The sequence below is a fragment of the Lepidochelys kempii genome, chromosome 24 (assembly GCF_965140285.1).
Source record: "Lepidochelys kempii isolate rLepKem1 chromosome 24, rLepKem1.hap1, whole genome shotgun sequence".
Taxonomy (NCBI): Eukaryota; Metazoa; Chordata; order Testudines; family Cheloniidae; genus Lepidochelys; species Lepidochelys kempii.
Window position 1 is genome coordinate 8,463,895 of NC_136403.1, and position 26,951 is coordinate 8,490,845.

The 26,951-nt window shown below is 50.8% G+C and overlaps 1 protein-coding gene and 1 long non-coding RNA gene across 8 annotated transcripts in view; one reads left to right on the forward strand and one right to left on the reverse strand.

The window, feature by feature from the left end:
- LOC140902405 (uncharacterized) overlaps window positions 1-19,423 on the forward strand; it is a 50,945-nt gene extending 31,522 nt beyond the window's left edge. The window contains exon 2 of the long non-coding RNA XR_012156061.2: window positions 17,531-19,423. This is a non-coding gene — a long non-coding RNA (uncharacterized LOC140902405). The remainder of the gene's footprint in view (window positions 1-17,530) is intronic.
- CGN (cingulin) overlaps window positions 5,934-26,951 on the reverse strand; it is a 66,407-nt gene continuing 45,389 nt past the window's right edge. For all 7 annotated transcript variants that reach the window (XM_073322423.2, XM_073322426.2, XM_073322424.2 and 4 more), the window contains 5 exons: window positions 23,005-23,088; window positions 17,514-17,632; window positions 15,197-15,305; window positions 11,489-11,652; window positions 5,934-10,712 (listed from right to left, as the gene is read on the reverse strand). In XM_073322423.2, coding sequence (XP_073178524.2) covers window positions 10,571-10,712; window positions 11,489-11,652; window positions 15,197-15,305; window positions 17,514-17,632; window positions 23,005-23,088 — 618 coding nt within the window. In that variant the 3' untranslated portion in view covers window positions 5,934-10,570. The remainder of the gene's footprint in view (window positions 10,713-11,488; window positions 11,653-15,196; window positions 15,306-17,513; window positions 17,633-23,004; window positions 23,089-26,951) is intronic.

Below are 26,951 nucleotides of genomic sequence, written 5' to 3' on the forward strand. Positions count from 1 at the left end.
GTTCACTTTTTTGACTGCCGCTGCACATTGAGAGGATGTTTTCAGAGATCTATCCACAAGGACTCCAAGATCTCTTTCTTGAGTGGTAACAGCTAATTTAGACCTCATCATTTTATATGGTTGGGATTATGTTTTTCAATGTGCATTACTTTGCATTTATCAACATTGAATTTCATCTGCCATTCTGTTGCCCAGTCACCCAGTTTTGAGAGATCCTTTTGTAGCTCTTCGCAGTCTGCCTGGACCTTAATTATCTTGAGAAGTTTTGTATCATCTACAAATTTTGCCACCTCACTTCTTATCCCTTTTTCCAGATCATTTATGAATATGTTGAATAGGACTGGACCCAGTTCGGACCCCTGGGGACACCACTGTTTATCTCTCTTCATTCTGAAAATTGACCATTTATTCCTACCCTTTGTTTCCTATATTTTAACCAGTTACCAATCCATGAAAGGACCTTCCCTCTTATCCCATGACAGGTTACTTTGCTTAAGAGCCTTTGGTGAGGGACCTTGACAAAAGCTTTCTGAAAAAGTACACTGGATCCACAGGATCCCCTTGGTCCACATGCTTGTTGACCCTCTCAAAGAATTCTAGTAGATTGGTGAGGCATGATTTCCCTTCCCCAACAAATTAGGTTCATCTATGTGTCTGACAATTCTGTTCTTTACTATAGTTTCAGCCAGTTTGCCTGGTACTGAAGTGAGGCTTACTGGCTTGTAATTGCTGGGATCACCTCTGGAGTCCTTTTTAAAAATTGGTGTCACATTAGCTATCCTCCAGTCATTTGGTACAGAAGCTGATTTAAATGATGGGTTACAGACTACAGTTAGTAGTTCTGCACTTTCACATTTGAGTTCCTTCAGAACTCTTGGGTGAATACTATCTGGTCCTGGTAACTCCTTACTGTTTAATTTATCCATTTGTTCCAAAACCTCCTCTAATGACCCCTCAATTTGGGACAGTTCCTCAGATTTGTCACCTAAAAAGAATGGCTCAGGTTTAGGAACCTCCCTCACATCCTCAGCCATGAAGACCGATGGAAAGAATTCATTTAGTTTCTCCGCAATGGCCTTATCGTCCTTGAATGCTCCTTGAGCATCTCAATTGTCCAGTAGCCCCACTGGTTGTTTAGCAGGCTTTCTGCTTCTAATGTACTTAATTTTTTTGCTATTACTTTTTGAGTCTTTGGCTAGCTGCTCTCCAAATTCTTTTTTGGCCTTCCTAATTGTATTTTTACACTTCATTTGCCAGAGTTTATGCTCCTATTTTTCTCATATTTTCCTAGCATTTAACTTCCACTTTTTAAAGGACACCTTTTTGCCTCTCACTGCTTCTTTTACTTTGTTGTTTAGCCACAGTGGCACTGTTTTGATTCTCTTACTATGATTTTTAATTTGGGGTATATATTGAAGTTGAGCCTCTCTTATGGGGTCTTTAAAAAGTTTCCATGCAGCTTGCAGGAATTTCTCTTTTGGCACTGTACCCTTTAATTTCTGTTTAACTAACTTCCTCATTTTTGTGTAGTCCGCCTTTCTGAAATTAAATGCTACAGTGTCGGGCTGCTGTGGTGTTTTCCCCGCCACAGGGATGTTAAATTTAATTATACTATGGTCACTATTACCAAGCAGTCCCGCTATATTCACCTCTTGGACCAGATCCTGTGCTCTACTTAGGACTAAATCAAGAATTGCCGCTCCTCGTGTGGGTTCCAGGACTAGATGCTCCAAGAAGCAGTCATTTAAAGATGTCAAGAAACTTTATGTCTGCATCCCGTCCTGAGGTGACACGTACCCAGTCAATATGGGGAGAGTTGAAATCCCCCGTTATTACTGAGTTTTGCTCGTCCCACATTCGTTTTCTTTCCTCTACACTAGTCCATTAGTTGCAGGACAGTAGTACCTTAAGGCCCACTCATACTGTGTTCAGGGCATGTATAGAGTGAGGGCCGGTCCCTACCCTGAAGAGCTTGCAATCCAGTTAGACAAGAAGGATCTGCAGCCTTATTTTCTAGTTGGGGAGCAGCAGCCTGGAGAGGTTCAAGTGATTTTATCAGGGACACGTGGGGAGCTTGTGGCAGAGACAGGCATTGAGCCCTGGTGCCTGGAGTTGCAAGTCAGCACTTTAAAACCAAGGTCCCCGCCACATCCCTCTTGCTAATGCGGAGCAGGTGAGGGGGTGAATGGCTATCAGCCAGGAGAGCCAGGGCCTGATCTGCTGTAGGTGGAGTGTGTTTGATTAAATCCCATGACTAGAGATAAACACCGAGAACAGCTCAGGGAGGGGGAAGCACCTGCCTTATGCAAATCCGCGGCTAGGCGGGAGCCTTTCCAAAGCACCCAATGTAGGGCTGCTGCTATCGGCAGTTGCACAGTCCTCTACCTCTGTCCTAGTCCTAGGTGCTGACTCCTTGGGTGCTCCGGGGCTGGAGCACCAATGGGGAAAAATTGGTGGGGTGTTCTGCTCCCACCAGCAGCTGCCTGCCCCACCCCAGCTCACCGGCGCCTCCTCCCAGCGCTTGCTGCTGTGAAACAGCTGTTTTGCAGCATAAGATGCTGTGGGAGGGAGCGGGGAGGAGCAGAACTTTGGCACGCTTAGGGGAGGAGGCGGGGAAGAGGTGGGGCTGGGGCAGGATTTGGGGAAGGGATCCAATAGGGGCAGGGAGGGGGCAGAGTTGGGGTGGGGACTTTGGGGAAGGGGTTGGAATGGGGGCAGGGGCAGAGTTGGGGAGGAGCCGGGGGGGGTGTCAAGCACCCCACTGGTGCCAGGAGAAGTTGACGCCTATGGTCCTAGTTCCAGTCAATGCTGACCCTTTACTAGGAATCGAAATGTAAACGCCCAGCTAACTCCCTGCTGCTGCTCCTGGTGATGCTGCGAACAGGGATCTGATGAAGGGAGGGAGAGTGGGTTGCAGCTCAGATAGACCTGATGCGTGATGTGAATCACTGCAGCAGCTGGAAGCCCCCTCCACTGTGCTGGGTGCTACACATAAACCTAGTGAGCAACAGGCCCTGCAGAGCGTACAGTCTAAATAGACCAGCCAGACACAAGGTGGGAGGAGAAGGGATGTGCCGAGGGTCACAAGGCAAATCAGTGGCAGAGCTAGGAACATAGAATCCAGGGTTCCTGAGCCCCCATCCATTGCCCCCACGAGCTGTCAAGGAAGCTCCATTAAACCAACCCCAACAGCCAGGACGGGCAGTAGCTTTCAGAAGGCCCCTTTGAGGAAATAGACATCCACATGAAAAAAGGGTTTCCCACTGAATGCAGAGCACTGGCTATTTGGGCCTCATTTTCAGCCATCTCCATCCACCAATTCAACATTGCAGTTTGCGCTGACCACCCTGATCCTGCGTCCCACATGAGGGATGTCAAAGTTTATCCTGCAAACATTAGGCTTAACTGGACCTTAACCGTTAACCCTGGGGGCCGTGCCGTGCCGACCTCGGTTAACTTCCATCTTTTCTTTAAGCACGGAGTGTGTGGAACAGCCCATCCCCTCACGATTTTGTCCACCCATTAGGCCTAATATCCAACACACTAATTCTGGTTCATTAATTTCCAGTCCCAAGTCTTCTGTTTTTACCAAGCACGATTTCAACCGACTCATTGAAGAATATCAGCAGGGCTGGTTTTTTGCCTGCACTAATTCTCTTGCATCTGTTTATTACATTTATTATGAAAAACAACTTGACCTCTTTTCCATCGCCATCTGTTGTTAGAGGTTATTGTAACAGCTGATGAACTTTCATATACTTTTTCCAATTGATCTTACAGATAAGGTAAATTTGTAGACCCAATTATCATAACAGGGGACTTACAGCTTGACAGTTCACTTTATTCTCTGCACCATCTCCACCCAACACAACAGAGTTTGGGCATTCAGAGGATGGGTTGAGCTGTACCTTGACTGCTGGCTGCTATAAAAGGCCCTTGGCAATTTAAAAAACAACAACAAAGCACTCACACCTGTGGAAAAGTAAACAGGGTTTGTTCTGCAATTAGCAAAAAGGTCGGTAGCAGCAATGAGCCAATGGAGAAACAGCTGCAATTTCCCTCATGACATCAACCTTTGTGTTGACCCTCCCTTGCTGTCCCACTGCCTATGGGATTCAACAATCGTTTTCTCAGGAGTGGGGGATTTTTCCAAAGGGAAGAGAAATGGACATTTCTGCACACAGTGAAACGGATGGCAATATTTGCTCCAAAGAAACATGGGCGATTATCTCAGGTAAAGCACATCACCCTTTGGAATAAATGCTGGTTGATCCAACACAACCTTCCTTACCCATTTTCCACACCTTTTTCATCGTAGCTGTAGGGTTAACTTTCTCTTTAATGGAGGTAGGGTGTAAGAATTAAACACTTGGCCTTTTCTTCCGTGATCCACTAGTCTTCATACAAAGTCCATTTTCTAGCTAAAGGCAGCTTCCTTTGCTAGCCAGAGGAAGGACAGACATAGGGTGAAAGCACAAGACCAGGAGTTAGAGATTCTGCCCTATGGGAGTTCTTATCTGACCCTCATCACTGCAGTTGGGTATTAAGAGAGGTCACTCACAGCTGCTATGTGCAGTTTGATCTCTCTGACTCTCCCCAGAAGAGTTTAATTTAAGTGTTACTGTGTCCAAGATCTGAGTGATCTGGTAAAACTGAAGTTCTGTAAAAAACAGGGAGTTCAAGATTTTCATAATCCAGAAAGGATGTTCCTGAATTTGGCGGCACTAACCCCACGTTTGGCTTATTGAAAGTCTTTGTCCGTGCATCGTCACAGGGCCCTGACTGGGATTCCTACATGCTACTGTAATAAACTGAAGAGAAACGCTTTGCTTCAGCTTCTGCATTTGCTCACGATACAGCTCGAATACTCCCCCAGTCCAACTCCTAGCCCCACACAAAAATCTCAAGCCCCATTTAAGTGGCACTTTAAACTTCAACTAGCCTACTTGTAGGGGGTAGGGGTTGAAGGTCCAGTGCTGTAGATGCTCACGCTAGTAACACAGTGGTAACTCCCGCTGTAACCGGATCCCAATGACCCATCAGCTGCTAAGCCGGTCACTCTGCCTGGCTCCAGAGGTGTTTCGCAAGATGGTTGCTCTCACTGGAGTGGAGTAGCAGGAATGCACCATTGCATTGAAGACCTTGCATCAGCATCCCCGGCTGTGAAATGCGAATCATTAGATTGTGCAGAACACAGTGAGACTGGAAGGGTCTTTTCCTATGGGAGTACAGCACCTACTGGGTCCTAGTTCATCCCTGGTGTTCCTAGGTGCTATCTCAATGCAAACAGACCTTCCTCCAGTGAAAGGAGAGGGGCAGAGAACTGCTATTTTCAGGGGGGCTGTTTGGTTACTGATAGGATGTAACAGCAGGGAATTTGTTCATTATCTCTTTGCAGTTCAGATACGTTTGTTTCCCCAGTTACGGGACCAATTCAGCTCTGTAAGTGACATGCCCCTGCTGTAAGTCCCTTAAAGTGAGCACTGTTACACCAGGGATAAAGTGGCCAGGACAGGTCGGACTTGAGCTCACCACTGCATCACGGTGAACACAGCCATTCAGATCAACTAAGTTAATTAGCACTTGATAACCCTCAATAATAATGTGTGCCAGGGCTGGCCCACAACATTTTGGCACCTGAGGCGGGGAGCTCAAATGATGGCCCCATGCCCCCACCCTTGGGCCAAAACTTTGAAATGCTGTTACAATAAAATTGTTTTAAATGTTGACGCTGCAAGGTATTTGTGTCCTTGTGTGCCCTCATTTGTCCATCTCCACCTGTTGTCTCATTTGATACTTAGATTGTCAGCTCTTTGGGGAAGTGACTGTATTTTTGTTCTGTGTTTGTACAGCGCCTAGCGCCCTGCGGTCTTGTTCCATGACTGGGGCTCCTAGTACAACACAAACAAAAATAAATACGAGATGCAGGGGAAAACTGCAATGAGATTAGCTTCAGCATGTATAAACTTTTAATTTTAAAATACAAGTTGAAGGGCATATGCAAGAGGAAAACAAAGTTACATAATAATCAGATCATCTCTCTCATATGCTGCTATACAAGCAATCAGAATCCACAGGGGCATGAAAGCCACTCTGCAATAAACGCTATTAGCATGGGACTTGAATCATCCTTCCCCTCCCTTGTCTCAAATTCCTCTTACATCGGGTTTTATTTTAAAAAAGCAAGTTATCCTCGCAGGAGATCTCAGCAAGGATTCCCCCTCCCTCCCTCCCTCTCGCCCAGCCTCTGCAGAACAGCCTGTGGAGACCACCCGTAACCCAGGCTCATCCCTGCACGTTTCTTGGGGGGGACATGTAGGTGGCTTGTGTCTCTGATTCAACTGCCAGGAGGGCAAAGCCTGGGGCCCACAAGAAAATTGGTCCAGCTTGGCAGCGAAACATCCTCTTGGTGTATAGAGCCACAGAGCCAGCTGGAAGGCAAGGCCCAGCCTCGCTCAGTCCTCACTGACCAGGCAGAAGAGGGGGAAACGGTGCCCCAGCTGCTGCGGGATCCCCACGCACATTGCGGGGTGACAATCGGACCACACAATTCTGCAGCTCCTTGGCTCTCGCTGCGGCAGAGTATCAATGGGCCCGTTACTAGGGCAGCCCTGGGAGAAGCGTCACTGACTTCCAGGTGGTTGTTCTGCATTTACAGCAGAGGGAGGGGGGAAATTCCAGCACTAAGCTGGTCCCGGCCTAGTGTCACTCACTCCAACCAGCCACACCCACGCCTGCTGCTAGGGTCTGTAATGAACGTCCGGGAGTCCCTTAGCAGCTCTGAAGCAGGGCTGGCTCCCATCAGGCTCCTGAAGTGGGAGGTATGTTAGATCTCAAAAAAACAAAAACAAAAACAAAACAAACCCCAAAACTCTGCTGGGAGGACCATCTTCTTGCTCCATGAGCCACACAGCTCATCTATGGCTGTTTCTCGAGAGTCTCACATCCCATTACTTTGACGGCTGGTGGGGGAAGGGAACCTTAAATTCCATCTCCTCATTCCACCCCTACAACCTCCCTTTTGAAGCTGCTGCTTCACTGAGCAGCTTGCCCGTTAACAGTGCAAGGGGTGGGTCTCTGCATCCACCAATAGAGCCCCGATGAGGCATCTGCTGTCTAGGGAGACTACCCTGGGATCCAGAGGCTGGCCAGCTCTGGAGAAATGCTCTTGGTTAGCTCCCTCTCTGCAGCCCCCTCCAGATCAGGCGGGTTTGGAGGAGGAGCAAAGCCAGGCGCAGAAGGCGGGGGCTGCCTGCAACGAAACCCACCCAGGCCCTGCAGATGGAGAGTGAAACAGGACAGCCCTCAAAAGGTGTGGATGGCAACCTGGTTAGTGAAACCTTCGCTCCAGCTCCTTTGCAATGGGCACATTCCTACAGTCACAGAGCATAACAGGTTCAGGCTGTCGTCATGATACAGCTGCACCCATCCAGGGCTTTTTAGGGGGGTAGGCTGTGTGTGTGTGTGGGGGGAAGATTCCCCCCACCCATCTGTGGGTGTTTTAACAAGGAAACTTTGTTTCAATTATTAAGTGCCCAGTGTGAAGAGTCCCAATCAAAATCCAGAGAGAAAGAGACCCAACCCACCAAGATCAGCTGAAAATCCAGCTGTTTGAAAGCTGGGGTTCGATGCTCAGCTGGTGCAGATCTGCGGTCTTCCATCCACGGCAATGGAGCTACTCCCCTTCACGCCAGCAGACGATGTAGCCTTGATTCGTAAGTCAAGCCTTGATTCACCTGCTCTTCCTCAGTGGCGGCAGCCTCTAAACAAGAAAAAACTTGGCTCCCTGAGCAGATTCCTCCCCAAAGCCTCATGGTGGAGAGCTGGAGCTGGTTGGGGTAGGTTGAGAGATTGCAAAGGTGTCTCTGAACCACTGCATCCCAGGAGAAGGTGACAGCACTGGCTTGTCGATGACCTGAGATGCATCTTGCAGAATTTATCTACTGAGTGTGTTTGTTTTCGGGGGGGAGATGTTCGCCTGGAAACGCTAGAGCCAAACACCTTTTACATCTAGATCAGCAGCTTTGGGAGGTCCCAATTAGGGGCAGCTATTTAAATGGTCCAAGCAAGCCTCAGAGTGGCTCTCTGGGCTGCGTGACCAGCACACTGCCATGGAGCAGATGAGAACTCCGAGGACTTGCTGTTCCCATGGCGTTTTGCGAACTGCCAGGCCCATAGCTGCAGACGTTCGAACCAAACATCAGGACAAAAAACAAGCATCCAAAGCACCGTCTCATCCACGTGGCTACGGAGACCTGCTCTAGGGCAGCATGCCGAGCAAGGCAGCGCAAGCAAGCAAGGCCCCTGTTGGGAGCAGAAGGGCGTGAACACTAGTGGAAGCTGAAATCATGCAAGACAAGGCAATGGCTATATTTGGGCATTGGGGATTTTTGTTAGCTCTTGAGCTCAGACCGAGCATCACGGTGTATTTGTCACCTCCCCACCCCTGCTCCTGTCTCTTGCTGCCTCAGGCAGGGGGCATGTGCATGTTAAATCGGGTTATTTTAAAACATAGGCATGTTTAAATGTTCTACCCCCAAGTCCGCTTCCAAGCAGAAATTCACTGGACTAAGTTTCCCCCACTGGACACTCCCCATTAATGCACAACGGTCAAGGCCTGACTTTCAAATTGCTCTGAAACCCCTGAGCTGGTGAAGTTTAAAAAGGTAACAGAGGGAAACTGAGATGTTAGCAGCTCAACCCACAACAGAAGCGGGGCGGAGGGGGGTGTCACACACTCAGTGGAAACGCTCCCTCGCCCCACATATGTTCCCAATCTATAAAGCAGCACTTTAGGAACAGGTGCAAATTCAGCTACAAAACGAGGCTCAATGGGAGCTGAAAGGCAGGTTCGTTTCAAGGATACATAGGTCTCAAGCAGGGCTGGCCCAGTATTGTTCTTTCCTCTCTGAATAGGCTGGATGCATTACAGCCCAGCCCAGCTCACACTCCACTGATTACAACTGCAGCTGGGTGAGTGAAGCAGGAGCAGCGTTTGGGGACATGGAGGAGCTTGAAGGTGAGAGAATTTGGCTGCTCAGCCCATCAAGGCCAGTACAGCCCCTGCTTTTCATTAACATCCGCAGCACACGTGCTTCCAAAGGCAGGGGTTTGCTTTCCCTGGCTGGTTTATTGCCAAAAAACAGACGCGAGAAACTGCTGGAGAGGTGCAAGATAGGAGGGGCCCCCAGCAGGCAGACCCCAGGTGTTTGTTATTAATTGCATTGGAGACAGCCCTGGAGGCTGGATGTCCCTTTATACAGGACAGCAGAATGTGGACAGGATGGCCAGGCAGCCCTGCCCTGGATGGACCCCCAGGGTCATGCCTCATTTCGTGATTGATCGCTCGGCTCAGACAGGTGGAGGCAAGCTCTCATGCTCATTAGTTTCAACAACAAAGTGCTATCATGTCAGATAAAAATCTCAGCTATTCCAAAACCTGTTTTACTTCTTCCTCCATGGGCCAGCTGCGACGGGATTAGTGTAATGTCACTGACAGCTGGGGACTGGACCGAGACCCACCACTTCCTCTCACACAGGCCATGAACCCTTGAGGTCCCAGTCAACCTGGGCGATCTCAAACTTTTCCTGACCTACATCCCCATCCTTGGCCTCCTCCCCCAGAGCAGGGCCAACAGAAAGGGCCAAAAATGTGCCAACAGAGTCCCTTGTGAAGCACACTAGCCCCATAGAGTTTCGCAAGCCTGAGGCTCCCACTCCCCATCCTCTGTCATTACGAAGTCAGAGCCATCCTTCAGCGCAGCCACGTGCTCACAAAGAATGAAGAGAAGGGAAGAGCAGCACGTAGGCCCCACGGATTGATGGGCTGGCCAGGAATTTCTCTTTAACAGGGCGTGAGGAAATGAAAGCTGCAAAAGTCCTGGAAAAAGCAGCCGCTGGATTTTAGACCCAGGACTCCATGAGGTTGTCTGTAGACATTAAAGACACTCTCAGAGCAGAACCCAGCTTTCCCACACACCCGGACCGTCTCCTCAGACTCTGGTTGCTGACGGTAACCTACCACGCTTCCCCTTCTGGCAGAGAAAAGTGAACTCCCACGGTGCCTGAAGAGACAGGTTCACCTCTTGTTTATGAGCCACAGAATATCATCCTGCCTTATTGCACATCTGTTTCCACCCCCCACCCCCAGTATACAGACAAACATTTGGTTAAGATACGAAACATCTGGAATTTAAGCAGTGCCCTGAGAATCACAGAGAAAAACAGATTAAATAGAATTTTCTGGGGATCTTAACACCCAATTCTGCCCCACCCTCCCTCCCAATTTAAGCAGAAAACCTTCCTGCACATTGTTCTCAGTTCTTCTGCTCCTGGCTCCTCTCCAGTTAGCTGCTTTTTGGAAAGGACGCATGTGTCAGCCAACTCCAATCCAAGGATCGCTGGCCTCCAGGGTGTTGTTTTTCCTCCTAAAGGGACTGGAACGTCAGTGGATAGGGGACGCTCCCCCGTGGAATGACGCCCTGCACCTGCCTCTCAAGGAGCCCGAAGTAGTTCTGACTGTGGGGAAAAGGGCGCACCCCAGGAGCCAGTTAACGACCCACGCTAGCTGCTAGCACGAGCTGGTCTGCAGGTTCCCCTCCGTCAGCAGCGAGGCGATGGAGGATGGGCCGTAGGCGCTGTCAAACTCCTCGTCCGAGCTCAGGCGGTCGTCGTCCAGGGAGGCCTCTGCAGCCGAGCGGGTGGCCTTGCGCCTGGGTGGGAAGAGGACGAGCCAGTGAATGGCTGCGGTTACCTGACCCTGCTCTCTGTCCCCGGCTGGCTGATTCCCACTAGGGCCTAGAGCAACGGGAGATCCCTGCTCTAAATCAGGAGCTCCCATCTGCCCACAGCCCTGATTGGACACCCTGCACCCCAAACACTGTGTTAGAGGGCAGCAATGAGATGAAAAGATCAATGAAATTCCAGAAAGGAACCGTTCCAAGCCTGCTGGGCTGAGACTTCCATGGAGCTGGGGCAGGTCAGTGCCCAGCCTTCGCTTGACTCTCAGCGGGACCGGGGCAGGATTGTTTGACTATCCCTGCACACCGCGCTACGGACTTCCCTTGGCCGCAGGCTCAGTGTGAACGACCCTCGCTAGGGCACTGGAGCATGGCTTAGATTATGGGCACACTGCCGCTCTGCTTCGGGGAGGTCGCTTAGACCAGATTCCTGCTCTCCAAGAGCAGATCTTCCTCGGCGCGCCCAGCACAGAGCTATGCCTAGCTACAGGGCTGGAAGGAGGGCAGGGGACAGGCAGCCTGCGATTATTCCTCAAGGGGGAGTTTTCTATGGTCACATTTCTGCTGGAAGATGAGCTAGGGCTTCAGCCGGCCGCATAGGGAGACTGGTACGGAGAAGAGCTAAGTTGGGATGCGTATTATTCCAGGAGCCCCTTACCTGTGGGGACCCCTAGGACACCAGGCTAAGGAGGGGATTCTGCAGCACACAGTTGGGACACACCTGACCACCCACCGCACCCACTGCCTACCAGGCCTCCTTCTCCAGGGCTTTGACGCGATTCTGCAGCTGCTCGTTGAGTTCGTGCTGCTCCTCCAGCTCCCGCTGCGCTTTCTTCCTGGCACTTTCCAGGCGCTCGATCTCCTCCTCGGCCTCGTCCATCTGGCGCTTGAGCGCCTTGACGCGTAGGCTTAGCTGCGCGGGGCAGAGCAATGGGGGCGTAAGGGGAGGGGCATGTTGGCTTGTGGCGCTGGGAGGATGCCACCTAGATCCGGACACCCAGGGCAGTGCTGGAGGGACCTCACCCCCACCTCTACCCCTCTCCTCCTGCCCCAGGACGCTCCGGGCCTCTGCTAGCAGCAAGAGCCATTCACAGCCACAGCAGTGCCCTGGTGCTGAAGGAGGCCAGAGCAAGCCGGGAACCAGCCATGCTCAGCCCCCTCTGGAGGTTGCGAGCAGGATAAGAGCCTAGACACACTAGGACTCGCAGGGGCACATCCCACAGTCCTTAGCTCTGCGGCGAGCGGAGCTGCTCTAGATTCTTTCCCAGTGAATTGTGGGAGAACTTGTCTGGCCTTCTGGGCATAGGGGGGAATGTGGGGGGAATTGTGGGAAGGCAGTGGAGGTCTGTCAGCACTATCAGGCGTACAGCCTGCATCCTCATTTCGAAGTGGAACCTGAGCCCTCACCCGCACCCAGGCCGGCATGATCACCCTGACATCTGCTGGGAGAGCAATACAGCAATGCACAGACAATCCAAGAAGTTTCTGGAGAGTGTTGGGGACAACTTCCTGGTGCAAGTGCTGGAGGAACCAACTAGGGTCCGTCTTCCTCTTGACCTGCTGCTCACAAACAGGAAAGAATTGGTAGGGGAAGTAGAAGTGGGTGGCAACCAGGGCAGCAGTGACCCCGAGATGGTAGAGTTCAGGATCCTGACAAAAGGAGAGCAGCAGAATACGGACCCTGGACTTCAGAAAAGCAGACTGGAAAAGTCATGGAGCAGGTCTTCAAGGAATCCATTTTGAAGCACTTGGAGGAGAGGAAGGTGATCAGGAACAGTCAACATGGATTCACCAAGGACAAGCCATGCCTGACTAACCTGATTGCCTTCTATGATGAGATAACTGGCTGTGTGGCTATGAGGAAAACAGCGGATGTGATATATCTTTACTTTAGCAAAGCTTTTGATACGGTCTCCCACAGTATTCTTACCATCAAGTCAAAAAAGTATGGATTGGATGAATGGACTATACAGGTCGATTGTCAGGCTCAACGAGTAGTTGATCAATGGCTCGATGTCTAGTTAGCAGCTAGACATCAAGTGGAGTGCCACAGGGGTCTGTCCTGGGGCGGGTTTTGTTCAACATCTTCATTAATTATCTGGATGATGGGATGGATTGCACCCTCAGCAAGTCTGCGAATGACACTAAGCTGGGGGGAGAGGTAGATAGGCTGAAGGGAAGGGATAGGGTCCAGAGTGACCTACACAAATTGGAGGATTGGGCTAAAAGAAATCTGATGAGGTTCAACAACAACAAGTGCAGAGTCCTGAACTTAGGATGGAAGAATCCCAGGCACTGCTACAGGGTGGGGACCAACTGGCTAAGCAGCAGTTCCTGAGAAAAGGACCAGGGATTACGGTGGATGAGAAGCTGGATATGAGTCAGTCTTGTTGCCAAGAAGGCCAATGGCATATTGGGCTGCATTAGTAGGAGCATTGCCAGCAGATCCAGGGAAGTGATTATTCCCCTCTATTTGGCACTGGTGAGGCCACATCTGGAGCATTGCATCCAGTTTTGGGCCCCCCACTACAGAAGGGATGTGGACAAATTGGACAAAATCCAGTGGGGACAATGAAAATTATTAGGGGGCTGGGGCAGATGACTTATGAGGAGAGGCTGAGAGAACTGGGCTTATTTCAGTCTGCAGAAGAGAAGAGTGAGGGGGGATTTGATAGCAGCCTTCAACTACCTGAAAGGGGGTTCCAAAGAGGATGGAGCTCGGCTGTTCTCAGTGGTGGCAGATGACAGAACAAGGAGCAATGGTCTCAAGTTGCAGTGGGGAAGATCTAGGTTGGATATTAGGAAAGACTTTTTCACTAGGAGGGTGGTGAAGCACTGGAATGGGTTACCTAGGGTGGTGGTGGAATCTCCATCCTTAGAGGTTTTTAAGGCCTGCCTTGACAAAGCCCTGCCTGGGATGATTTAGTTGGTGTTGATCCTGCTTTGAGCAGGGGGTTGGACTAGATGACCTCACGAGGTCTCTTCAAGCTCTAATCTTCTAGGATTCTGAAGCACCAAACTTGGGTGAGAGGGTTTTGTGGGAGGGGGACCAGGGTCCACACCTGGCTAAGAGCCCAGGTGAGCTCTGCAGGGAAGAGAGACTTCTAGAGGGTTAAGAAGCATCCAGGACAGGAAGATTTTTTTGTTTGAGTATGGAGTCAGCTCCATGGACAGAAGTGAGGTTTGTGGGAGGGAAGGGGAGAAATAAAGATGCTCAGATACTGATCAGAATTCGTACAGTCTTCTAAGTTACCGTACATGGGCAGGCTCCCTCTGCACCATGGACAGATGCTATCCTATCTCCTTACACTCCTATAGATCCATCCGCACTCCACTGTGCCACATGCATCAGCCACAGCTTGAGGAAACCAGGCGTGATTAGGACTTTCTCCACAAGGAATCCGGGTGGAGAAGATGCAAACTACTGTCCTACCAGTGTATTGTGTGTGGAAGCTTCTGGCTCTGGGAACGCCACCCAAGACATGCTGTATGCAGGCAGATCTTGGCTAGTGGCTCAGTTTAGTCAGGCAACGAGAGGGGTGTTTTTGTTCCCTCATGTTTTGTTCTCAGTGAGCCACGGAGAGGCACTGTCAGTAGAACCTAAAGGATCTGCCCCCAACACCAAGAGAGCAGCTCAAGTAGGCCAAAGGGGGGAGCAGAGAACCGAAAACGAAGAGCAGGCTTGGGAGATATGATGGCAGACCAGCTGTAATTAGGCAAGATGGAGTGGCAACAGAGACCAGGAAGCTGAAGCGGATTCTTAAAATGCTTCTACAGGACTATTCTGCATGGGGTCTTCCCCCAAAACCCTGCCCCACATGCCCTAAAAGGACATGAGACGGGGAGACACCGAAATATTAGGCTGTAATCAGGATGGGGGGCGGGAGGGGCTTGATGAGGCAGAGAGAATGGGGTGGCTGCAGCTGGAAAGGGGGATGGCTCTTGCACCAAGAGGAGAAAGATGCTGCGTGAAGGAGCAGAGAGGAGATGTGTGGGAGATGAGCCAAGATCAGATCCGTGGGTCTGACCCATGGTTTCCATTGGTACCCAGATTGGATTGGCCAGTAGGAGAGATCAGCCCTGAATTGGAGCCAAATCACTGTCTGAAAGCGCATGTACAAACAAACACACATGTGTGTACACACACACACACACACAGAGCTGACGTTCTAGAGTCTGTGCTATTCAGCAGCTGAGCTGGGATCAGCAGTGTAAAGGGTCTCACACACCCACCCACCCACCCCCCTACACCTCTCCGGCTGCACAGAGCCAACTTGGCTGAGATTTCCCCATTTGTCTGCCAAGCAGGTGCCAGAGGCTGTGGAAGCCATTTAAACAAATAAAAATTGGAAGACAAGAATGGAGGGATGAGAGTGATGCCCCAGGGCAGCTCCAAGAGTCAGAGTGTGTGGGGTGGTTGGGGGTGGGGGGAAGACAATATAATGTCATCTACACACCTGGTCCTTCTGGTCATTCACATGCTGCCTTTCGTCGTCGATCTGGATTGTCAGCTCCTTCACTTTCCTTTCCAGTTTGCGGTTTGAGGACACCAGGACATTCTTTTCCCTGAAAGCACATTGGGCACAGCTCAGCCGCTGCTCCGCTCAGACACACACAGGATCAGTTTACCTTATGGTGGCCCCCAGAAGCCCCTATTGAGACTGGAGCCCACTCTGGTGCTGGGTGCTGCACAGACAGCCCGTACCCCAGAGAGCTCACAGTCTGAACAGGGAAACTGAGACCCAGAGAGATAAAGCGCCTAGCTGCAGCTCACACAAGCAGTCAGAGACAGAGCTGAGATTTGAACCCAGAACCTCTGAGTCCCAGTGCAGCACCCTAACCACTAGGCCACCCCTTCCCTCTGCCCTTTGAGGGCAGCATGACTTGCGCCCACAATGACCTGGGATGAGCTACCTTCAAAAATTAGATTTGGCTCAAGAAAAATTACAAGGGTGCACGAGGATTTAGTTCTGGTTCAGGGTGCCAGGGTGACACGCCTGGAAGCAGACACCCTGTTTATCTACAACAGGGACAGCTCCAAGGCAGATAGTGCTGGGCACGCTTCCCCCAGATGCCACCAACAAGGTTATTACGCAATGCCAAGCACTACGTCAAGCCTATTGTGCACACAGGTCAGCGTCCAAGAGGGGTGGCTCTGACAATGCCAACCTGAGCTGGAGAAGAGTTGCCTGTGGATGGCTGAGTGTCTCAGTCCCCTTTTATACAGCAACGATCAGTGCCACACCTTCTGGATGATGTATTTTTCCACTGCATAACACTAGGCAGCAAACAATGAGCCAATTCAGCCATGTGAGTTACACCAATTAGGAATGCCTGTTTTTAAAACTCTAGTCTGAGATAGGGACACACCCCCTCTCCCCCCCCCCCACCAGGCAGTCTTTAGAGACTTGTCTACGTGAGAGACATGCATTTCAGCGGTTATTTTAAACCAAATTCTGTTAAAACACTCGGATTTCAATGTATTTACATTTTAAATAAAAAACGTTCACATTGGGGAACGCTCAAACTGAAAACAGGGCATCCACATGGGGGTTGAAGCGGTTTAGCTAAAATCAGTTTAAAAATTGGTATTAACTGAGTGTGACCCACCGCATAGATGGTTTTCTTTTCACCATTTTTTTAAACCTGGCAACGGCTGCTCTTGCTGTGGAGAGCCCTGTAGCAGGGGCTGTCCGCACAGCTGGTTATTCTGCCTCGTGCCACTAGGGTAGTTCAAACCCAGCCAGAAGCACAGGTAAGTGAGGTACTGGCCCTCTCCTGCCAGCTAGGAGAAAGGCTTCTGATTCGATATGGCAGACAGCCTCCTCCACACCCGCATTGATCGGGAGTCAGTTCCAGGCTGCCACGCTTGGTACCAGACTGCTGCTGAACTCGCACGTGCCAGTTAAAGGGTTAACCGCACATTCTCGCGCCACTTTGCATGGGAATGTTGTTGACGCTAGATGATCATAATGGTCCCTTCTGACCTAAACATCTATGAATCTATGACACTTACGCAACCTCTGAGCTCTCCTGAAAGTGGTTACTACGAAATTAAGCCTGGGGAGGTGCCTGGGAGGCAGATCAGGCCGAGGTCTGTTTTGAAAAGGGGCGCGAGTGAGAGAAGTGGGGCTCAGGATGGAGAGGATTCTGGGCGTGAAGTCCGACAGAGCAACACCAGTATTACCGAATGAAACCCCTTCCTGAGGCTGCAAAGCAAGATCAGGGCACAGATGGGGCGAGAACCCATGCACTCCCCTGAAACTGCAGTTCTGTGCAAAGACCCTTGAGCTTTCTGGGTAGTGCATGTCGGGGTGGGGGTGGGTAAGCATTCCTATACACCAATACCAGCTCTGCTACAGACATCGGAGGAGTCACATGCCTGTTGCATGCCTCAGTTTCCCTATCTATAAACTGGGGGTGGCGATTCCCTCCCTCTCTGTGCAGAGGGGCCGAGACACTTATACTGGTAAAACTTTCCAGTGTAAACTAAGGCTGGCTGTCAGTTCAGGGATGAATTTTTACTGATACGGTTATACTGGTGCAACCCCTAGTGCGGACACAGTTATACCAGTATAGCTTATTCTCCTTTCCACAGAGGAACAGCTATCCTGGTCGAACTGCATCCGCTCTGGGGGGTGTGAAGGGAAGGGTTGTAGCTCTCTATACTGTTAGAGCGATATAACCTGTGTTTAGACAAGGGCTTAGCATTGAGTGCTTTGTGCTCTTCTGCCAGACGGGGCCAGGTCCAATTACTGTTTCCACATCTTTTACCTCTCTTCTGCCTGCAGCTTATCCTGCAGTTCCTGGATCCGCGACTCCAGCTGAGACAAACTGGCGCTCGGTTTCTGCAAGCCTTCCAAGCTGGCCAGTCGGCTTTTCAGGTCTTTGTTCTGATGGGAGAAATTACACCTGATTAGTCACCCAAGAAACCAACAGCCAGCAGCAGAGTGAGAAAGTTGGCCTTATAAACAAACAGAGAAAGAACGGAGCGTTATGTAAACCTCGGCAGTGAGTCACGCTCTGCGAAATCCCTTTCACAAATAGGAAGCTTAATGCGTAGGGTTATATAATGGCAATCATTTTTCCTGCATTAAAAATGTTCCCAACTGAGCGTAGTTTAAAGCTGTGTGTGGAATTCAAGCGCTCAAAACAGGTGAAGACAGTTCTCCCGCTCTGCAAAGCCAATGCTGTCAGAACATGCTGGCTGGGGATCACAGGCCAGGGAATAGCTTACATCTCCATTTAGGCTGTTCCTCCCAATGCTCCATCACAATCAGCAGGAAAAACCGCACACCTCCCCCACAGAATGGAGTTTACCTGCCCACAGTCCTGTACGGATACAGGTTTAGCAGCAAGCCAAAGCTCTCCTGGCGGGGACACAATCCAGTGCAGAACTCAGATATTAATGACCAGTGTATTTAATAGCTTCCTCAGCCCAAAGAGCTAAATTTGCCAGCTTCACCTCCTTCCCTAAGAGCCATCAGAGCTCCTCTAGCCTGCTCCACACGAAGCGACAGCAGAGACAACGCCAATATTAAACACGCCTCGGTAACTGGCAACGTCCAGGAGGGAGAAATAAGGCTGAAAACTTTTGAAGAATGAGCTTGATGCACTGCAGGGAACTTTGTGACTTTTTGCACTACCTGAAGTCAGCAGCTCAAGCCGAGTGTTGTGTTGTCCCTGTTAATTACATGCAGAGAACAAGAACAGCTTGAAGGATTTGCTTTTTTGAGCCAGCACACGCTTGTGTAGCAGAGCATTTGGCAACACAAGTCCGGGCAGGTAGCTGCTGCATGTTCACAGCAGTCCAGGCTGTAGTTTACCACCACGTTTTTTAAAGAACTTTGGAATTAAGAGCCTATCTACGAATTAAGGTGCATCGCGGCAGGGAAAGCTGTCCAGGAGGCATCGGCGCGATTTCGTCTTAAGTCGCCCGGTTCCTCTAAAGCACGGGTCAATGAGTTCTGGGGCTCCAAATGGATTTGAACCATGAGTCAGTTTGGGTCTGCAGATAGACCCTGAAGATGTGGGCCTTGTAGTAAGATGAAGCCCTGAAACATAAACCCTTACATCAGAGGCCCGGTATGAGGCCTGAGGCCTAAGGCCTGAACTAAAGTAATGGTCAAGACTTTGCTAATATAAAGCAAAGTTAAGCTGTGAGCCGGAGGCAGGCCCGGCTCACAGAAGCTGGCAAGGAAAGGGCTGATGTTGCAAAAATACACAAACCTACAAGGCACTGGATGCTAGAGAGATAAACATATGCTAGGACGGTACCAGAACACTCCGATACTTGCACATTCCACACAGATAACAAGGAACAGGTTGACTCATCCTAAAGACAAGGGCAAAAGAATACTATGATGGATAGAGTTGTTTTGTTCGAACCAACATGAACAAGGTGAGAGGCGGCACCTTACTGCATAGAGGGGTTGTACCTTGCTACGTAGAAGGGTTGCACCTCAATGCGTCAGGAGTGATGTGTAACTTGTTTGTACCCGTGTATCAGAATGCACCCCTGAGGGGCTGTCTTTGTCCGGCCTAGGGGGCAGTGGAGTGTCCCACCACGGACTAGCTGGTTCATTGTCGGGGGCTCATATTCGTACTATGTCCTGTAGTGTATGTGGGGAACCATTCCTGTGCTTCATTTGACAATAAACCTGGCCGGGTGTCTTGGTACCTTATTGGAGTCCGTGGTCATTGGGGATTCTCTTGGGGTCTGCTGTGTCAGCAATCTGCAGAGCCAGGGCAGCACACAGAGGGAACACACGCACGCAGCCGACTGTTATCAACATTGAACAGAGCAGAGCACCACACCAGTGACGTCTGACGGCAGACCTCAGGTCTGTGTTTCTGCCCAGCCCCACTGCCGATTGCCCCGGCATAAGACTGGTGGAGATGCTCTGTGCCACATCCCCCCTAGCGTGTCTAAGGAAGGAAGGAGCGAGGGCAAAGAACTCTGCCCTCCGGCTAGACGATGTTGCTACATGGGGCCCTGTTGCAGCCAAGGTGCATGTTAGAGCTGCCCTGGGTGCAGCTTTAGCTCCGGTAGCCTCAGTATCCAGAAGAGAGACAAAGCCACCGGCACCTCAGCCTCCACTCCAGCTCTGTGCCTAGCCAGGTCCCAGTCTCTGAACTCAAACCCCAAGAGTTTCTTGTGGATGGCAGGTGACAAGCCTCCCACCCCAAGCCCTCCCTCTCCCTGCCTTCAGGAACGGCTCCTGGCAGCGAGGTCAGCATTCCGGGATGGCAGGAGAGAGCTGCCTCTTGGACCCCAATAGCTCAGGGCCTCCCTTCTCCTGGAAAGGCAAAGGGCATCAGCCTGCCCATAGAGGCCCCATCTCCATATCTACAAAGGAGCCAGGAGACCTGAGAATATTGACTGCACGACAACCTGCAACAAGAGCTCGCTGCACCCTTGCAACCAGGTTAAGAACAAACCCCAACAGCTTAACGCTTGAGCTCTGTTGCAGGGTTCTAGGCAGCACTAACGAGATGCCCTGGCTCACAGCTGTGGGGGAGGCAGGGGCCTTGGGAGGGTCACAGTGCTGGACAAAACACAGCAGACAGTTATTCTCAGAGTTAAGGCAGGGCAGAGAGTTACACAGCTGCTCTCCGGCAGTCCCTTGTGGCACAGGCTCGTACAACACCTCCATGGATTGCTGCAGAGTTTGCTTCCACTGAAGGCCGTTTGGGGCACTGTATTACGTTGCAGCTGGGAGCGAGTCTCCTAGCTGGGCACACAGATAGTTTAGTGCTTTGGCTGTCTCAGAGATCTGCTTTGCTATCTAGGACTCCCCACCCTCCTTTCGCCGACAGTCCCTGCATTTCACCTATAAATTCCTCTTCCCCTTTAAGTTTCAGAGTAGCAGCCGTGTTAGTCTGTATCCACAAAAAGAAAAGGAGGACTTGTGGCACCTTAGAGACTAACAAATTTATTTGAGCATAAACTTTCATGAGCTACAGCTTCCCCTTTAAGAATTAGGCCAAGCCCAAGGTTCTCAGCCTCCCAGGGCACACAGCTAGCCTCACTCCCCTGCAGGCGGGGAGAGGTTTATGGGAGTTCCAGGGGATTAGAAAATCATGTCCATTAAGAGCTCCAAGGTGCAACACGCCTGGGGCCCCCCCCGAGCTGGGTGTGTGCAATAAACTGAAAATTAAGAGTGAAGATTAGGAGAGGAGACACCCCTTATTATCCTAGCCGCCTTTGGAATGCCACAGGAGGGATCGCAGAGCCGCTGGCAGGAGGCGCAACGATGCTGCCAGAAGAAATCCTGAGGATCTCCGACTCTGTCCCTGCTTGGAAAGGAGGTTAAACACTTCAGCCATTCGCAGCATTTTTCTGCTCATATTCCAGTAGCTCCCAGAGACACCAAACAGGGCCCACTGGAGCAGGGACTGTGTCGCATCTGGCATAGAGATCATAGAATCATAGACTATCAGGGTTGGAAGGGACCTCAGGAGGTCATCTAGTCCAACCCCCTGCTCAAAGCAGGACCAATCCCCAATTTTTGCCCTAGATCCCTAAATGGCCCCCTCAAGGATTGAACTCACAACCCTGGGTTTAGCAGGCCAATGCTCAAACCACTGAGCTACCCCTCCTGCCCCCAATCATACAGTCATACTTTGGGATGCAGATGAGAGAGGGGGAAGAGAGGACCGGGATACAGACTCTTCTTTGCATAGACAGGCTGGGACCACAGCGTATATTTATTGTTTCTATTATGGTAACATGGCCCCTGATCCTTGACCGGGGTTCCTTTTTGTGTTAGACGCTGGGCAGACGAGCAATACAGACAGACCATCCCTTCCGCAGAGAGCTTGAGACTGTGATATCGAGAATGACACAACAGGTCACAGATTGCAAGGCCAGAAGGGACCAGGGTGATCACTTAGTCTGACCTCCTGTATGACCCAGAGAACTGCCCCCAAATAATTCCCAGAGCAGAGCTTTTAGAAAAACATCCAGTCTTGATTCAAAAAGTTGTCAGTGATGGAGAATCCACCATGACCCTTGGTAAATTGTTCCAGTGGTTAGTTACCCACCTGTTAAAAATTTACACCTTATTTCCAGTCTGAACTTGTCTAGCTTCAACGTCCAGCCATTAGATCGTCTTAGACCTTTCTCTGCTAGACTGAAGAGCCCATTATTAAATATTTGTTCCCCATGTGGGTGTTTTAATCTAGCCACCCCTTAACCTCTTTGTTAAGTTACCTAGTTTGTGCTCTTTGAGTCTATCACTCTCAGGCAGGTTTTCTAATCCTTTAATCGTTCATGTGGCTCTTCTCTGACCCCTCTGCAATTTATCAGCATTCTCCTTGAACTGTGGGTGCCAGAACTGGACACAGGATTCCAGCAGGAGTCGCATCAGTGCCCCGTACAGAGGTAAAATAACCTCCCGACTCCCACCTGAGATTCCCCCATTTATGCCTCCCAGGACTGCATTAGCCCTTTGGCGACAGCATCACACCAGGAGTTCACACTCAGCTGGTCACCCACCACGACTCCCAGATCTTTTTCAGAGTCGCTGCTTCCCCCAGGTGGATGAAATGGACGCAACATGAGGATCAAACAACAGAACAAGCAGAGTTCAGCAGGTGTCCTGGCCTGACAGCACCAGACAGGAGGTGTCACTGCAGACGCAGGTTTTGAGGGTGCTAACGAGAGGTGACAGCTTTATGGGATGGGGGTGGGGGTGGCATGGGAGACTGTGAAATAGCATAGAAGGGGTTGGGGGACTTTTGTTGATAAAGAAAAACAAGCGGGACCAGTAGAGTCGGTCTTGCATAGAAAAAGTATGCCGGTGATGAGCTAAGACCATCACATTGTGGGCAGTAGCAATGGGGCAGACCTATTGCTCCAGGTGACCCCACTCCCCACCTGGGGCAGCATTCTCTCCAGCCTAGTTTTAAAACTCCCAAGCAAAGGAGGCTTCCACCCCTCTCCTTTGGGGACCCTTCCACCGCCAGATAGATCTCTGGGTGAGGAAGCTTTTCCAGGATCAGAGCAAGATGATCAACCAAGTCACAAGAGCAAGCTGGTCTAAATACATTTTCTAGTGTTGTCACTTGCGGGAGGGGGCAGACTTGCAACCCCTTGACGTCTCGGCATTTGCAAGAAACCACAAGAGCAGCCATTAGCTACCCAAGCAGACAGCAGGGCTAGCTCCAGGAGAGGCAGAGCCGTGCAGCAGCACATCCCAAGCAGCACCGGCTGCCAGCATTGAAAGAGGTGTCCAAATCCCACATCCGATCACAGCCTTACCTGCCTCTCCAGGGAGATCTTGTCGCACTCCAGGTCCTGCCGGCTGGAGCGCTCCTGCAGCAGCTCTGCACGCAGCTGGTCAATCTGGAGGAAGGAAGGTAGGTTTTGTTTAGGGGTTATTTCTGGTCAGAATGGTGCGTCTTCTCTCAGCCAGTGGCAGTTCTCTCCCTGGCAGACGGCTAAGATTCCTGAGGTCATTCATGGATACAGCCAGTCAGAGGACTGGTGGGACAGTTCAGGAACTTCCGAGTTCTAATCTTGGCTATTACACACGTCCCGAGTCCCTTCCCCATGGTGTGCCTCAGTTTCCCCACTTGTAGCCTGCCTTTCCTGTGGAGGGCTGTAAGGATTAGAGGCAGCACTGCATTTCAAGGGGGGCTGTACGTTCCCAAAGCCAACAGAAGCTAGGCACAATTGGCATTTTTGGGGAAATCAAAGGCGCCAGGGCCGAATTCTCAGTTCAGCCCACGTCCCTCATGATCAATGGAGTCAAACCAGTGGCAGTCTGGAGTGGCTGGCCCATAAAACATGACAAGTAGCGGGCACTGTGGTTCCATTACATTAATGTGGGTTCCGTGGGAGCTGAAAGCGACTGTACGAAGATTCTAGTTCTCTGTAGAACAGCCAGGGGGCCTCCGCCAGTGCCAGGGCCCCTTTGTGCCAGGCGCTGTACGAAGTCCCCCCCTCAGAGTTCGGTCTGAGTAAGCAGGACAGAAGGCGTATCCCTGTTTTACAAACCGATACTAGAAGGCTGGGCTATCTAGATCAGCCACTAGGCCATGACATGGAAGACGTCAAACCCTCACCCATAGGCCCACCCTGCTTAAGCCACTGCTCCGTGCTAGGTCTTCAACTGAAACTTGCGGTCCTCAGGGGGATAAATCTTTGGTGGGTTGCAGGCCCGCATTGGCAACCGGCGGCAGGGACGGAACAAAGCATCATTAAAAAGGGAAACCATTCTCAGCTGCCATCCATTCCCCGTGGCTGGTGTGAGCACACGGCCGTGCATGCTGCTGCGACAGCTGGGTTCAGTGAGTTAGAGAAACCATGAATACCCAGGGACCTGGAAGAGATGCATGTAGAGCAGGGTGCAGCCCAGCTTGAGATCATGGCTTGGCAGAGTCCCTGATGCTGGTTAATTGCGTACGAGACACTGTGCAGAGGCTGCAGCACGTTTCATCCCTAGCGAGATTAGATCATTGTTTACTCAGCAGCCAGATCTTTTCTATTTTCTTAACGTTCGCCAAGGTCAGGCGCGAGACTTGCTGCCAGCCCCCTTCCAACAATGCCCTTCCCTTTGCCAGGCAGGGCGGAGGAGGATCAGTGTGGATAGCCGAACCAACGGGCGTTTTCGCTGACGTGAGCGGAGACCATGCGGGGATGTTCTACACTGCAGCTGGGAGGTTCGGACTCCTGTTGGCGCTCTACGAACAGCTGTGTGAACACTGCGGACTCTCTAGCCCCTGGGTCTGAGCTTGGAGGACTGGCCCGAACCTCTGCCACAACGTCCACACTGCTATTCTGAGTGCAGTGGCCATGCCCCGTTAGCACGAGTCTGTCCCAGCTGCAGTGTAGACTAAGGTTGCCAACTAGCTAATCACACAAACCCAAAATACCCTTGCCCCGCCCTTTCCTCAAGGCCACGCCCTGCACCACGCCTTCTCTGAGGCCCCACACCCCCACTTGCTTCATCCCCCCTCCCTCAGTTGCTCGCTCTCCCCCACCCTCACTCACTTTCACCGGGCTGGGGCCAAGGGGTTTGGAGTGTGGGAGGGGGCTCCGGGCGGGAGTTGGGGTGCAAGAGAGGGTTCAGGGTGCAGGCTCCAGCTGGGCGGCATTTACCTTGGGTGGCTCTTGGAAGCGATTGGCACATTTGGCTTCTAGGCTGTGGGGTGGCCAGGCAGCTCTGCACACTGCCCCTGCCTGCAGGCACCGCTCCGCAGCACCAATGGGTGGCGCTCAGGGCAGGGGCAGCACGTGGAGCCACCCATTGGCTGTTTCCGGGAGCCGCGCAGCACCAGGGCAGGTAGGGATCCTGCCTTAGCCCTGCTGTGCTGCTGACCGGACTTTGGCCTATTAAAATCTCCCAGATTGCCTTTAATAGTCACCAGGAGATTGAGGCATATTCTGGGAGACTCCCGGCCAATCCTGGAGGGTTGGCAACTCTAATGTAGACACACCCGAAAGACCTGGCAGGAGAAGTTAGGCTCTTACTGCTGTTGCACATGGATAAATTTTCTTAAGACATCAGTGGTCTGCAGGGCATTAGCAGTGCATCTCCCCTGCACCTACTGATGGATATTAGCCATGCCCTCACATGGCACAAGGTGCTGCACAGAACACAGAAGAAAAGAGTCCCTGCCCCGAAGATCTTACAATCCAGGTATTGCAACCCATTTCTGTGCCTCACTTTCCCAGTCTGAAAATGCAGAGCTCAGACTTTGACAGCACCCAGATTAGTAAATGTTAAGGCCAGTAGGGACCATTATGATCTAGTCCAGTGGTTCTCAAGATTTTGAACTGGTGACCCCTTTCACATAGCCAGCCTCTGAGTGTGACCCCCCTTACAAATTAAAAACACTTTTAAATATATTTGACACCATTATAAATGCAGGAGGCAAAGCGGTGTTTGGGGTGGAGGCTGACAGCTCGCAACCCGTCATGTAATAACCTCGTGATCCCCTGAGAGGTCCCAACCCCCAGTTTGAGAACCCCTGATCTAGTCTGATGTCGCACATGAACGCCGGCCAGAGAACTTCACCCAATGTACCAAGCTAGAGCAGACCTCTGAGAAAGGGATATCCAGTCTTAACTTAAGCTGCATGCGATGGAGAATTTAGGACCATTTAGTAACAGGTATGTAGAGTCTGAATAACTGGCTACTTGGAGAGTACACCAGGGTTGTACCTTGCTCTAAGAAGCACTGAGTCTAACAGGCAGGCAGTCCCCAAACTTTTTGCAACTTCTCCATAGACCACTAATGGCTTAGCACGACAGAATAGCTGGCTTGGGGCTGACAGCTGGCTTTCAGATTGTATGCGTCAGAAATTAGAGAACAGACAAAATAGAGACTGCAATTCAAAAATATGTTCCCTGCACAGCGCTTCCAGGTCTGGCTCTAATAAGAGTTAATAAGCCATAGATCAAAAGGAGAATTCTGTTCAGAAAATTTAAGAGCCAAGAAAACCATTCCACCTGTATGTAGCCTGTTCTCTCTGTGCCATTAAAATAATCACCTTGCAATTCAAAATGCCCTTGCAGCGTCCATAGGGTTCTGCAATTTGGATTCAGAAACCAGCAACATAGGTAGAGATGGGAGCATTCGAAGGCCACCACAGAAACGAGTTACAGCAGGAACCCATAATTCAAGCAGGATAATGGGAAGGGGACTTATGCCAGTGGCAGAGCAGTTTGCAAAATGCAGAAGAGCAGCATCTGGTGGCAGCTGGAGCTTCTCATGAGCTCTTTATTTTTAAGAGACTCCATCTCTTATGTTTTGTGCACATGTTAGAGGGTTTTGTTACTACAGGGATTCAAGCTACAAACGTGTTTTCAGAGCACTCTTAGGAGATGCTAAGATTGCTAGATGGAAAGCAATAGAGACCATGTCTGCAGGAGCTCAGAGGAGCTCCATCAACAGCCAACAGTCAGAACTAGTAGCATGTTTGTGAAGCAGGGAAGCCCTGCAAGAATGGGGAATATTTGCCTTAAGTCGTTGCTGTATTTGCCTATTTGGCAAGGATAGGAGGAGGCAGGGAAAGCAGAAAAATAAAAAAAAGCTCGCACTGAGCAAATATTTCTAGGAACAATCAAGAGGCAGTAGCTCCTAGTCAGAGGTTGCTTGAGAGGATGAAACTTAGTTTAGACATGAATCTACCCAGATTCTCCCACCCCCCCCCCCTCACCAGTTCTGCAGATGGAGAAGCTGAGGAAAAAGGCAGGGGAAG